General features: G+C 44.3%; 1 protein-coding gene across 1 annotated transcript in view; it reads left to right on the forward strand.

Moving 5' to 3' along the window:
* Nucleotides 1-11,242, forward strand: part of LSG1 (large 60S subunit nuclear export GTPase 1) — a 31,357-nt gene extending 20,115 nt beyond the window's left edge. The window contains exons 9-14 of the mRNA XM_038583233.1: nucleotides 1,819-1,920; nucleotides 2,046-2,189; nucleotides 3,843-3,966; nucleotides 6,892-6,971; nucleotides 7,710-7,883; nucleotides 10,740-11,242. Of these exons, the coding sequence (XP_038439161.1) occupies nucleotides 1,819-1,920; nucleotides 2,046-2,189; nucleotides 3,843-3,966; nucleotides 6,892-6,971; nucleotides 7,710-7,883; nucleotides 10,740-10,919 (804 nt within the window). The 3' untranslated portion in view covers nucleotides 10,920-11,242. The remainder of the gene's footprint in view (nucleotides 1-1,818; nucleotides 1,921-2,045; nucleotides 2,190-3,842; nucleotides 3,967-6,891; nucleotides 6,972-7,709; nucleotides 7,884-10,739) is intronic.
* The last annotated feature ends 1,891 nt before the right edge of the window (nucleotides 11,243-13,133 follow it).

Consider the following 13,133-nt stretch of genomic DNA (forward strand, 5'->3'; position numbering starts at 1 on the left):
CCCAAGCCTAGTCACTGATTGTAGCAGGTCAACATCTTTGTTTTAAGATTTATAAATAAATAAATATATATTTATTTATTTGTTTGTTTATTTTTAAAATTTATTTATTTGAGAGAGACAGACATAGAGCACTAGTTAAAGGAATTGCCCCTGGAGCCAGGCAGACCTAGTGCTACTGTGAATGGATTCACTTGCTATAAACCTTGGGGAACTTACATCATTTCTTTCAGCTTCATTTCTTTGTATTATTGCTAAAAATTCATTTTCTACATGCCATCAGAAAGCCCAGCTTCCCTAAAAGGTAGTTTCTTTCTTTCTCACATGTATGGAGATGCTAAACAGACTCTTCATTTTCTGAATGTTTTACACTAGAAAACCTGAGACTAGGTTAATTTACTCCTGCTGTGAACATTTATTGATCACCTGCCACAGGCCAGGCATCCTGCTGGTCCCTAGCCATGTATCAGGAGACCAGACAGACAGAGTCCCCACCCTCCCAGAGCATGTAGTTCCAAGTATGGTGAGTGAGAGAGGAGGACAGCCAGCGGCCTTTGGAGTGTATAGTGAGGGAGCCTGAACTGCAGAAAGTGGAGCAGATGACAGCCACAAAAGCACCCCACCAGCAAAAGGCATCTATACAAATAGTAATATGTCATCTAATCAAAATACAAATAAGCACAAAGCATGAGGAAAATACTGAGATTAATGAACAGTTATCTGAAATTTTTATGTAAGAGCTTGCACCTTAAAGTATAACATTAGGCTTCAACAAAGCAGCAGTGGAAGGGCCTTCCAGACAAACAGAAGGTAAATGTTTAAGCAAAGCCCCAGGAATGGAAATATATTCATGGAACAGTAGGTGACAGCATGGCTAAGTGTGGAGAGCAGTGAGAGTGGAAACCAGAATAGTGAAACTTGTCTGTTAAGAGGCCTGTAATAGAGGTGGAAGGTTTGGGCGCTTTCCAATGGAGTCGGTATTTATAATCTTTTAGTCATACTGATGGAGGATTCTTGGAACCACGTAAGAGGGAATTGGATTTAGAGGCACACGGAAAAGTCTGAGAAAAAGCCTGGAGCAAGGCTGGCACGATTTGAGCATTTATTTGCAAACCCTTATATGATTCTGCTAAGTGTAACTGAAGAACTCCAGTAGCTTGTTTGCACCTATCAAGTCAGTGTGCCACTTAAAATTTTTTCAAATTTTTTTTTAAATTTTTTATTTATTTATGATAGAGAGAGAGAGGCAGAAACACAGGCAGAGGGAGAAGCAGACTCCATGTACTGGGAGCCCGACGTGGGATTTGATCCCCGGTCTCCAGGATTGCGCCCTGGGCCAAAGGCAGGCGCCAAACCGCTGCGCCACCCAGGGATCCCAACCACTTAAAATTTTAACCCGTAAGACAGAGGCTTGCTAATAGGTTACTAAAATTTAAAAATGAATTGTATGTTGTGATGATTAAAATACCTATTCTGATCCTCGACTTCACCCCCTGTGTGGAAAATACAGAAACCATGAGATGCCTGCATGATGGGACATTGTGGGGGGAGCCGGAAATGGGGCTGAGGATTACTGTAACACCTGCTGTTACAGCAAGACCAATACCAATCAAATGTACTTAGCTTGACTGTTCCCACTGGAAACGTGTCTGAGTACGTACACCCACGCCACAGGGCAGGAAACTGTCAACAAACAGCCTCTATTTCAAATAATCTTTTGAAGCAGCCAAACACTTAAGCTGCTGCTGTCCTGTGTTTGTATTATCTTTGGCTCGATGGGTGTACTGTTTGACTCTTGAGTAACTTAGGTGTCTCCCGCAGGTGGGCTACCCAAATGTTGGTAAGAGTTCCACAATCAACACCATTATGGGTGACAAGAAAGTGTCTGTGTCTGCCACACCCGGCCACACCAAGCATTTCCAGGTATTTCTGCAGCACCAGCCGGTGCCCCTCTCTGGGTGTTTCTCTGAAGGTCCTCACTACTTGTGTGCTGCTCTTTTCCCTTCCTCCGCTGTGTGCCTGACAGAAACTTCTCCCTTGTCTTTCAGACTCTCTATGTGGAGCCTGGCCTCTGCTTATGTGACTGCCCAGGCCTGGTGATGCCATCCTTTGTCTCCACCAAGGCAGAGATGATCTGCAATGGAATCCTCCCAATCGACCAAATGAGAGACCACGTCCCCCCTGTGTCACTAATATCCTTTCTGCTTTGCAAAGACTGGTTATTATGTGTATATTAGGGCTTCGGGTGGTTTGGGACCCCGCTTTGCATTGGATGTATTTAGGATTGCTGTTGACGGAAAAACCTGAACTACTCAGTAGTGATCTGCCCAAGTTTATACAGTGAGGTAGCGTCAGGACTGCAGAAGTGTAGAACCTTGTGTCCTGATGGCAGCAATGTCCCTAGTATGAATGGAAGAGCCCAGGCTGTGGATTTCAGCCCCGAGTTGAGTCCTGACTCTGGTGTTTGACTATTTGTGTGACCTTGGTAAGCTTGCTTAACCTTCTAGAAACATTCTTTTCAGAAAAATGCCAGTAATAGCTACTTTGCAGTTGGTTGTAAGAATTTATATGATAGCCAATTTAATGATGTTTATTGTATGCTTACTGTGTGCTTCACACAACACTTACCAAGTAATTTCATTTAATTCTTTTTTTTTTTTTTTTTTTTCATTTAATTCTTAAAGCGCCCCTTGACGTGGGTATTGCTGCTGTTCCCGTTTGTTCAAGCTTCAGGAAAGTGAGGCACAGAGAAGTTAGACAGTTTGCAAGATAGGACAGTTAACGTGTACTAGTTAGGAACTCTGCTGCCTCCCGGCATAATCAGTTAACTTGTTAACTTATGTGAAGATCTAGGACAGTGTCTGACATGAAGAAGTATTCATAGGTAGATCTGCTGAGAACCGTGGTGTCAAGGTTTGACCCTCCTTACAAGCCAGCAGGTTAGTCTGTTAACTGTTCCAGGGGTGCTGGTGGAAGGTAGGAGACTGCGTGAAACCGGCACGTGATTTGGTACTTTCTAAGTAGGGTAAAATTTCTGGCCTTGCACAGTTCTTGACAAGTCCTTAATGCCTGCCCTGAAGGCCACAGCTCTGTATGCACCCCAATTCGATTTCTCTTTCTGTAAGAAATAATGAGAATTCATTTACCAGGATACATAAAATACGATATATCGCCAAGATGCTGTATAAAAGTACTGCACTAAACCTACCTGTAGTGACCTGGGTAAATCTCAAAATGTTACATACAGGTATAACACCACTTTTGTAAAACCTGTCATTTCACAGAATAGTACTTTATATTGACAGACACTTGGGAATGTCAAAGCCTGAGAAGTGGGCTGGCGGCTGCATCACAAACTCCACTTACATCTGGGAGGCGGGAGGGGCTACGGTGGCGGGAGGGGCTGGTACAGCATTTAAAGTTTGCGTTTTCAACAGTTTGTATAGTAGATGACATTTTTACTACCTCTTGAGAGTTGAGAACACAGGTGTTAGAGTATTTAATGCTCCTCTGTGTATTTTCAGCTTCTCTGTGAATCAGGCGTGTACTGAGCATTTATTATAAGCCAGATTAGGTTGGCTCCTGCGGAGACCACAAGCATGAATCAGCCATGGCCCTGCCCTTGCCGACGGTCTGGGGGGCATATGGGGCATGCATGTAAATAACCTGGTACAAGGTAGAATGGTGTTTAAAGAGAAAAGTGTTCAAAAATTAATGAGTAACTACACTTCTTTTCTGGAGAGGTAAAAGGGCTTCTGTCCTAGAAATGTTGAATTAGAAGCATGTGTCAGAAGCCAAGGTTGGGAGGGGTCAGTTGAAGGGAATGGATTCCTTGACGAGCTTACATTTGCCAGAATATTCCGAGACATGTCTTAGAAGCTACCTATGGCATTAATATTATAAAGCCTAGAGAGGATGAAGATCCCCATCGACCTCCAACATCAGAAGAACTACTGACAGCTTATGGATGTGAGTTGTGATTTATTTTAAAACATGACCAAACTGTAACTTAGTAAATGAGAGAACTACTCCTGCGAAGATACAAATTCACATTTTTCCTTAGCATTTGTCATGTCATCCTCCACTGTTGTTGCTTTTGTTGTCTCTGTTGGCCTTGCCCACAGGCTGCGTTGGTGGGGGGGTTCAGAATGCCGCAGGAAGGGGGAGAGGGCTGACTGCTGCCTGAGTGGTATAACACTTCAGGATTAAGTGCTTTCTCGACTTAGAGAAGGACATGATTCGAATCCCTGGCCTCTTCCTCAGGTCTGCCCTTTGCAGACCCTCACTGCAGCGCTCGTGCCCCTCCCTGTGCACAGAGTTGAAAGCCACTGCGGGGAGCAGGGGGGAGCAGGGGGCGTGCCAGCAGCTGTCTCAGGCTTCTGAGATAAGGCCCTTAGGGCATTCACTGTGCTGATTGAACCCAGGTGGGGACCGGGGTTCTGGCTGAGGCTTTGTTGGCTTTCTCCGGAGTCTTGTCCCAAACAGAGAAGAAAAGGGATATTGGGAAGAAAATGAATATGCTGTCATAGCAGGATAGGAGACTGTGAGGGCAGCATGGGAAAGGAAAGCCCTGACTGGGACAGAGCACTGTGGTCAGGACAGGGACACAGAACAGCCTCCCTCCCCTTCCAACACTCCCTGGGAAACCCTGTTTGACATTAGAATGAGTCTACAGCTCTCCCATCTCCATGTCTTAACCCAGTTCTACATGGGAGCTATCGGCCTATCATTTCCAACTGATTGTGATTTACTTACCTTAAGTATAAACTTTAAAGGTGGTCTAGAGGAACCTGTGTCTGTCTACCTAAAGAAATAGCAATGTTAGAAACATGTCCGTGCATTTATGGCATGCCTTTAAAGCAGTGGCCACCAGCTGAGAAGGAGTTCAGCTTATTTGAGTGATTTGGTACAAAGAAAAGAAAAAAGTGTGTATTTTTCTCACAGAGATATGATATATAAGTGATATGAAGCACACTTAAACCAGGACTTGAACTTGATTTAGTTGGGAGACTTAAAGACTTAAAGAGGATAAAAAGTAAGCATTTGTGATGAGACTAGTGTAGTCACAAAATCCTAAAACTAAAAAAGACCTTGGGGACATTTGGGTGTCTGCCTTCAGCTCAGATCATGATCTCAGGGTCTTGGGATTGAGCCCCACGTTGGGCTCCTTACTCAGGGGGGAGCCTGCTTCTCCCTCTCCCGCTCCCCCCACGTGTGCTGTCTGTCTGTCAAATAAGTGGAATCTTTAAAAAAGAAACTAAAAATGGGCAGCCAGGGTGGCTCAGCGGTTGAGCGCCGCCTTCAGCCCAGGGCGTGACCCTGGGGTCTTGGGATCGAGTCCCACGTCGGGTTCCCTGCATGGAGCCTGCTTCTCCCTCTGCCTGTGTCTCTGCCTGTCACTCGCTGTCGCTCGCTCGCTCTTTCTCTTTCTCTTTCTCTCTCTCTCTCTCTCTCTCTCTCTCTCTGTCTCTCATGAATAAATAAATAAAATCTTTTAAAAAGTGACCACAGGGCAGCCCCAGTGGCGCAGCAGTTTAGCGCTGCCTGCAGCCCAGGGCGTGATCCTAGAGACCCAGGATCGAGTCCCATGTCGGGCTCCCTGCATGGAGCCTGCTTCTCCCTCTGCCTGTGTTTCTGCCTCTCTCTCTCTCAAGTTGTATCTCTATGAATAAATAAATAAAACCTTTTAAAAAAATTAAAAAATAAAATAAAAAGTGACCACATATATGTAGTTTCCAAGATCATCTGCAGGTCTGTAAAGAATAATTTCTGGCAGTTCATTTTATCATTTTAAAGATATTTGACAGAGACATAGCGAGAGAGCACATGCAGGGGAGCAGGAGAGGGAGAAACCGGCCGTTGTGGAGCAGGGGGCCCATTGCGGGGCTCAGTCCCAGGACCCCGGGATCACGACTTGTGCCAAAGGCAGATGCCCGGCCAACTGAGCCACCCAGGCTCAGTTCATTTTAAAAGATGTTGCTAAATGATTTTTAATTTGCCTTTCTTTAAATATTAGTGAAACAGGACATCTGTCCATATGTAGCCATTTCTGTTTCTTCTGGGAATCACCTTTGTTACGCATCTTTTCTTTTAATGATTTGTAGGACTTCGTTGTGGTTTCTTTAGCCCTGTAGAAGTGAACAATTTTAATGGGCGCTTTTTTTTGTTGTTTTTTTTTTCCTTTTTGGCTTATGGGATTTGGTGTTTTGCTTGGGAGGGTCTTCTGTATCTCAAAAGGACAAAACTGTTTCCCTGTAATATCTTTTTTTTATATTCCTTTAGATTTTTAATCTGCCTAAATGTATTTTTGTGTATTGTGTGAACTAGAGTTCTGTTTTCTTCTAAACTGGAAGAGCCTGCTACACAGCTAGTAGGTGAGGAAGCTGAGTTTTGAATCCCACGTCTGCCAGAGCCCATATTCTTAACCACAATGCTCTGCTACTCCCTCTAGTTGAGTCAGTATTAGAGGGATCTCCATAGTGTGTTTGAGAAACTGGGAAAACCTAGATACGTTACTAAACAGGAAGACTTACTGTATTGCTTTTGGTTTTGCTAATAATAGTGATAACATAGCATTCTATGGGTAGCCTCCATGATTCAATGTTTTTAAAATTAAGAGATGAAAGAAATAACTGGAGTAGAGAGAGCTTGAATGTCTGTCACCATTTGGTGCTAGGCTATCAGATAGAACGATATGGTCTGTTCTCCTGGATTGTCAGCTGTCTTTACAGTGCTAACCAGGATATCTTCTAGGATGATAGTTGCTTTTTTAAAGCTAGAGAGTTGGGATGCATCGTTGTGGGGTAACAGACCAAACCTCCATCACTTTGGTTATCTTTGTTGTGACGTTCTGGCTTCTAACTTCAGTGTTGCACCATTCATTTCTCCTCCCAGACATGCGAGGATTCATGACCGCCCATGGGCAGCCAGACCAGTCTCGGTCCGCTCGCTATATCCTGAAGGACTTCGTCAGTGTAAGTGAGCCCGGCTCCTTGTTGCTCTGAAGTAAACAGGCCTCCTTTCTCACCGCGTGCTCTTAGATGCCGGCAACCTGTTGAGTTAGAAAAGACCTATTTCCTCACTGAGATGGTGTCATTGGCAAGAGGCGGCAGAGCTCTGGGAAGCACGGGAGTAAAATTGGGCAGCCTACTCTCTTTCCTTCAGTTCAGGAAGAAAGGAATTAGTAGAATATTTGTGTGGATAAATTATGGATTTAGTTACCATTTGTAAAATTGTGGAAGATGAGAAGAAGAGTTAAAACCAACCACAGTTGATAGAAAGCATTTACTACAGTGGGAAGCAGAAAACTAGTGCCCAGGGACCAAGTGCAGCCAGCCCAGCATCCCTGTTAGGATAGTCCTGCTGTCCAGTTTTGTCCCGGGTTTTGTTTTGGGAAATATTCTAAGTGGTCACGTCACTGTACTGATGGATACTTTAGCAGAAATGCAAACAAGGTGAAGAGGAGCACAGAGGAGAAAGGTTTCCTCCTAGGCTGGGGGGCCGAGGGCCAAGGGCCGGCAAGGCCTGTGGAACACGTTAAGGATTACAGTCAGTGTGTTTGTTAGGGCTCTCCAGGCAGGTGACCGAGCTCAGCTCAGCTCAGCTCATCAGAAAGCAGGAAGCCTGTCAGAGGATGCGTGGTGAGAGGTCTTCTCTGGGGACCTCTTTCTTCTGGGATAACACAGCTGTTACACGTCTTGTCGTCTTTGTAGGGTAAACTTCTATACTGTCATCCTCCTCCTGGAAGAGACCCTGTGACCTTCCAGCATCAACACCATCGACTCCTACAGAACAAAACAAATGGTGGTGAACTAAAAATACATCCAGGCGAAAATAAAAAAGCAAAACAGATTGAAAATATTGTTGATAAAACTTTTTTCCATCAAGTAAGTTTTAAAGCTTTTCTTTACCTTCTGTTCACCTCTTAAAGAGCAATTTTATTGAAATACCCATAAATTCACTCTTTTAAAATACAGTTCAATAGTCCGTAGTATATTCAGAGTTGTGCAACTTTCACCATAATTTTAGAGAATTTTTATCGCTCCAGGAAGAAACACGGTACCTATTAGCAGTCACTCACCATTCCCCTTTCCCCCCAGCCCCTGCCAATCACTAGTCTACTTTCTCATAGATAGATTTGCCTGTCCTGGACATTCCACACAAACGGAATCACCCGCTGGGGCCTTTTGTGGCTGGCTCTTTAACTTGGCATAATGACTTCAAGGTTCATCCATGTATCAATACTTTATTCCTTTTTATTGCCAAATATTCCATTGAGTGGATATACCACATTTTGTTTACTTATCAGTAGGTGGAATTTGGGTTGTTTCCCCTTTCTTCTGTTATAAATAATGCTGCTGTGAACATTCATGTACAAGCTTTTGTGTGAACATAGATTTTCAGTTCTCTTGGGTAGATAATTAGTGGGATTGCTGGGTCATATGGTAACTCCATGCTTAACATTTGAGTTAGTGCCCAGCTTTCCAAAGTGGCTGTGCCATTTTACATTCCCACTAGTAATACATATAAGAGCTCTAATTTCTTTGCACCCTTACCAGTATTTTTTCTTTTTTTATTTTAGCCATCCTAGTACATGTGAAGTGGTATCTCATTTTGATTTGTATTTCCCTAAGGATAAATGATGTTGATTATCTTCTCATGTGCTTATGTGCACATGTGTGTCTTCTTAGGAGAAGACTTCTGTTGAGTGTTAAGAGCTCTTTATATATTCTGATAAAACCCTTTATCATAATTTGCAAATATTTCCTACCATTTATTGGGTTTTCCGAGCCAGTACATTTTAATAACTTCAGTTGTTTATATCACAGGTACAGTTAATATGCTGCATTTTATTTATTTATTTTTAAAGATTTTATTTATTTATTTGATAGCACACACGCAGGGCAAATGGCAGACAGAGGGAGAAGCAGGCTCCCCACGGAACAGGGAGCCCGATGCAGGGCTCAGTCCCAGGACCCTGGGATCATGACCTGAGCCAAAGGCAGACGCCTAACTGAGCCACTCAGGCACCCCCTGTATGCTGCATTTTAAGACCAAATTTATATGCAGAACAGTTAAATCCTATAACTACACTTAATATATTTATTAAATTCTGCTTTTGTGACTGCTACAGCCAGAAAAGTTGGAGCAGGGTAAGGATCGTCTCTATCCAGAGAGTGATTTTTTCTGTATTTATACGATGCTTTGTGTGCCTCAAACACAGTGAGTTTGTTATGGCGGGCCCAGCACATAGTATTATCCTCATTTTGTTACCTACCACTGAGGACATTGAGCCTCATGGAGGGTAAGTGACATATTCAAAGACATTTGTCTTAATGGCAAAGCTTAGATAGAACTTAGATTGTTGTGGCTCCTGGTGTGAATTGTCTGGGCAGCCTTTAGAAGGAAATTTACCAGTATGCAAAAGGATCATAGGTTCTTTCTTGAACCTACTATAGGCACGCAGGAGTAAATGAAATTTTTAAGTGTTTACCAAATGTTTCTAAAGGTCATGTGCAAGAAAGCTGAAAACTTATAGTTACCAAAGCTTTAGCCTCTAGAGTAACATTTTACTATTAGAAGAAGGTAAAATACTGGGCAGCCCGGGTGGCTCAGCGGTTTACCGCTGCCTTCAGCCCAGGGTGTGCCTGGAGACCCAGGATCGAGTCCTGCGTCGGGCTCCCAGCACGGAGCCTGCTTCTCCCTCTCTGCTTCTCTCTTTCTCCTCTCTGTGTTTCTCATGAATAAATAAATAAAATCTTTATAAAACAAACAAAAAAAGATAAAATACTGCCTTACACTTACAGAATCATATGGGATTAATTTTTTTTGAAGTAAACTTAAAATTTGTTTAGTTTTTTTGTTTTTGCTATTTCATTGTGTTCTACTTAAATAAAATCACAAGTTTACAGAAATGTTTTTGAGCATTTACTATGTGTGCCTACTGCACTAGGACCTAGAATAACCAAAAGGAGTGAGATGCAATTACTGTTTTCAGGGCAGTCACATTGTAGCCAAGAGGAGATGGGCAAGTTAACAACATGACATGTTAGGTCTATGGCAGAGGTACAAGACAAGTATTTTGTAAATCCAGATTGGGGAGCAGTTCCCCTTGGAGCTAAGAGGAGAGAGTAGGTGAGTGAAAGCACAGAGAGGAGGTGATATCTAAGCTGGAGTCCAAGGGACAAATAAAAATGTGCCAGTTGGAAGGAGTGGTGAGGGCAGTTCTCCAGGCAGGGGGAGTAGTGTGAACAAAGGCATAAAGGGGACTCGCACACCATGTGAGGGAATAGGAACTTGATTCCCCAGGCTTCAGGGAGCCACCAGAGGTTTGTGAGGACAGGAAGAGAGAGACGTGAATGGAGAACTCTAGTGCAAGTGTGGACCCTGGATGAGAGGAGCCTTGCAGTAGACCAGTGAAAGTTAATGCCAGGGCGAGAGCAGGGTGGGTGGAGAGTAGGGGATAGATGCACAAAATCCTAGAGCCTGGGATCCGTGGAACTTAGTGGCTGGCTGTGTGTGACAGAAGAGGAAGGCAAAGGGAGTGCTATCTTGGTGGCTGGGAATAGGTGGTATTTGAAGCTATGAGACTAATAAGCAAAGTTGAGGACAAAGAATGTGAGAAACTTAGTTAAGAATGGGAAGAGAAAGCAGCAGCGAAGGAAGTGGAAGTCGGCTAATCTTGGCGTTCTCCGCAAATAATACTGTGCTTACATCTCCGATAATGCTGTCTTACTTCCTAGGAAAATGTGAGAGCTCTGACAAAAAGCGTCCAGGCTGTGATGGGCTACAAGCCTGGGAGTGGCCTGGTGACTGCGGCTACTATGAGCTCTGAGAGCAGGGCTGGGAAGGCCTGGAAAAAACATGGCAACAGAAATAAAAAAGAGAAAAATCGTAGACTCTACAAGCACCTGGACACGTGAGCTTGGGCTGCAGCAGAAATGGCATCTGCGTGGTGCATCTGGAATAGAACAGGAGCTGCTCTGGCCTGTGATGCCGTGGAATGGACCCTGCTCTTGTGGCACGCAGCCACACCAAACAGTATCAAGGTAGAGGGGCCCCTTGGAGCACCAACGCTGTCCGTCATCTCGGAGCCCCAGAAACCTCGTCCTATAGAAGGCTGGGCTCAAGATGAGGGCGCAAATGATTGGATATGTGTGTGAGCAGATACACAGATGCATACTCATTTGTAAGTTGAGGTTTTTTTGAAAAGATCTTAAAATTAAATTGCCACTAACATGTTTTATTGGTTTTTGTAGACACCCTGCCATTTGGACATTCCATGTTCTTTAAACAGTTTCAGTTTGCCAAAACATGACAGGAATTTTATTTTTTTTTTAGATTTTATTTATTTATGCATGAGAGACACACAGAGAGAGAGTCAGAGACACAGGCAGAGGGAGAAGCAGGCTTCATGCAGGGAGCCCGACACGGGACTCGATCCCAGGGCTCCAGGATCAGGCCCTGGGCTGAAGGTGGCGCTAAACCGCTGAGCCACCCGGGCTGCCCTACATGACAGGAATTTTAGATGGTTTCTTTCAAGAACATTATTTAGGTTAGTGATTCTCAACCCCACACCTACCCAGTACACCCCTCGTGAGCAGGCTCCATGCAAGGAGCCTGATGTGGGACTTGATCCTGGGTCTCCAGGATTATGCCCTGGGCCAAAGGCAGACGCTCAACCGCTGAGCCACCCAGGCGTCCCGCGTCAGTAGTTTTTAAAAGCTTCTGAAGGCCTCGACCTTCTATTGAAAAATCCCCATCACGTGAGGCACCCCTGCAGAAGGAAGCCTGCGTTTTCCAGTAGGTAACTACAGGGGGGGTGGGAAGATGGGGAGATGATCAGCTAGTTTTTGTTTTAGGCATAGGGATCCCTCATCTCCTTGGTACTTAAAACCATCTAAAGAGGCAGGTTACTCTTACAGTGCCATTGTTTGCTGTTTTAGCCTCTCGCTTTACGTCCGTTTCTCTTTTTCTGTGAGCCTCAGTATTCCTATTCCCTTAACTCCGATCTTACCCTGTTTTATGTGATAGATATTTTTGGAAATCTAAAGCAAGTTCTGGCTTTCTCCAGAAAAATACACGTTCCTGTAAAAAACAGAGTATCATGACCTGTATCCAAAGAACACAGACCCTCAAAGTTCATCTGTGATTTGCAGTTAAGCCTTGCCCTATGTGGCCATAATGAATTTAGGATATATTTGAAAATGTCTTCCACCAGGAGAATAAAAAACAAAGTACGCTGTTCATGTAACAAAACCCGCTTCCTGGGTGGCGGGAAGGGCACTGGAAGATGCCTGTAGCAGGCGTTGGGCCTGAAGCAGTAGGGCAGTTAGCAGGAGCCGGCCTTCCGGTCGTGGGGGTTGTGGACGTGTTCTCAAAGTGCGGGTACGCCCAGGAGAAGCTCCTAAACAGGTAGGGGTTAGTGTTGTAAGCCTTTCAGCACCGAGTGGAAGGTTACTGCAGACCAAGGCAGAGGCAGGCTGGCAGGGGCAGAGCCGAGGATGTTCTCAGGTAGCGTGGGAGAAATGAGACCTCGGTGAAAAGCTCAGGATAGAAGAGGAACAGCGCTGGCATTTGAAAATACACTTGGTTCCCTTTACTGAGAAGCCAGCCTAGTTGTGTGGGAGAAACTTGCATGCTGAACGAGCAAAACCTACACTGATGTAGAACAAGTTTTGCTTTAACGACAGTATAATAACTAAAACATGAGACTTTAAGGAAAAGGTAGGGACATGGAAAAATAAAATTCTTAAAAAGTGGGGACATGGGCTTCCATGCTCTTGATCCTAACAGTTTTTAGAGATTCACATTCCCTGCAAATTCACCAACTTAAAGTATACAGCGTAATGTTCTTAGTATATTCAGAGTTCTGTGACTGTCACCACATCACCCAAGACCCTTGAGCCATCGGCTCCCGGTCCTCTAGTCCCCCAGCCCCCAGCAACCACTAATCTACTGCATGTATGGATCTGCCTGTTCTGTACATTCATATACATGGAATCATAGGCTGAGGCCTTCTGTGACTGGCCTTCACTTAGCTTGACGTCGGCGAGGTTCATTTGTAAATGTAACACCTGTCAGGACTTCATTGCTTTTTATTGGCAAACAGTATATTCCATTGAATGTCCGTACCA

Source organism: Canis lupus, chromosome 33 (assembly GCF_011100685.1).
Source record: "Canis lupus familiaris isolate Mischka breed German Shepherd chromosome 33, alternate assembly UU_Cfam_GSD_1.0, whole genome shotgun sequence".
NCBI classification, from domain to species: domain Eukaryota; kingdom Metazoa; phylum Chordata; class Mammalia; order Carnivora; family Canidae; genus Canis; species Canis lupus.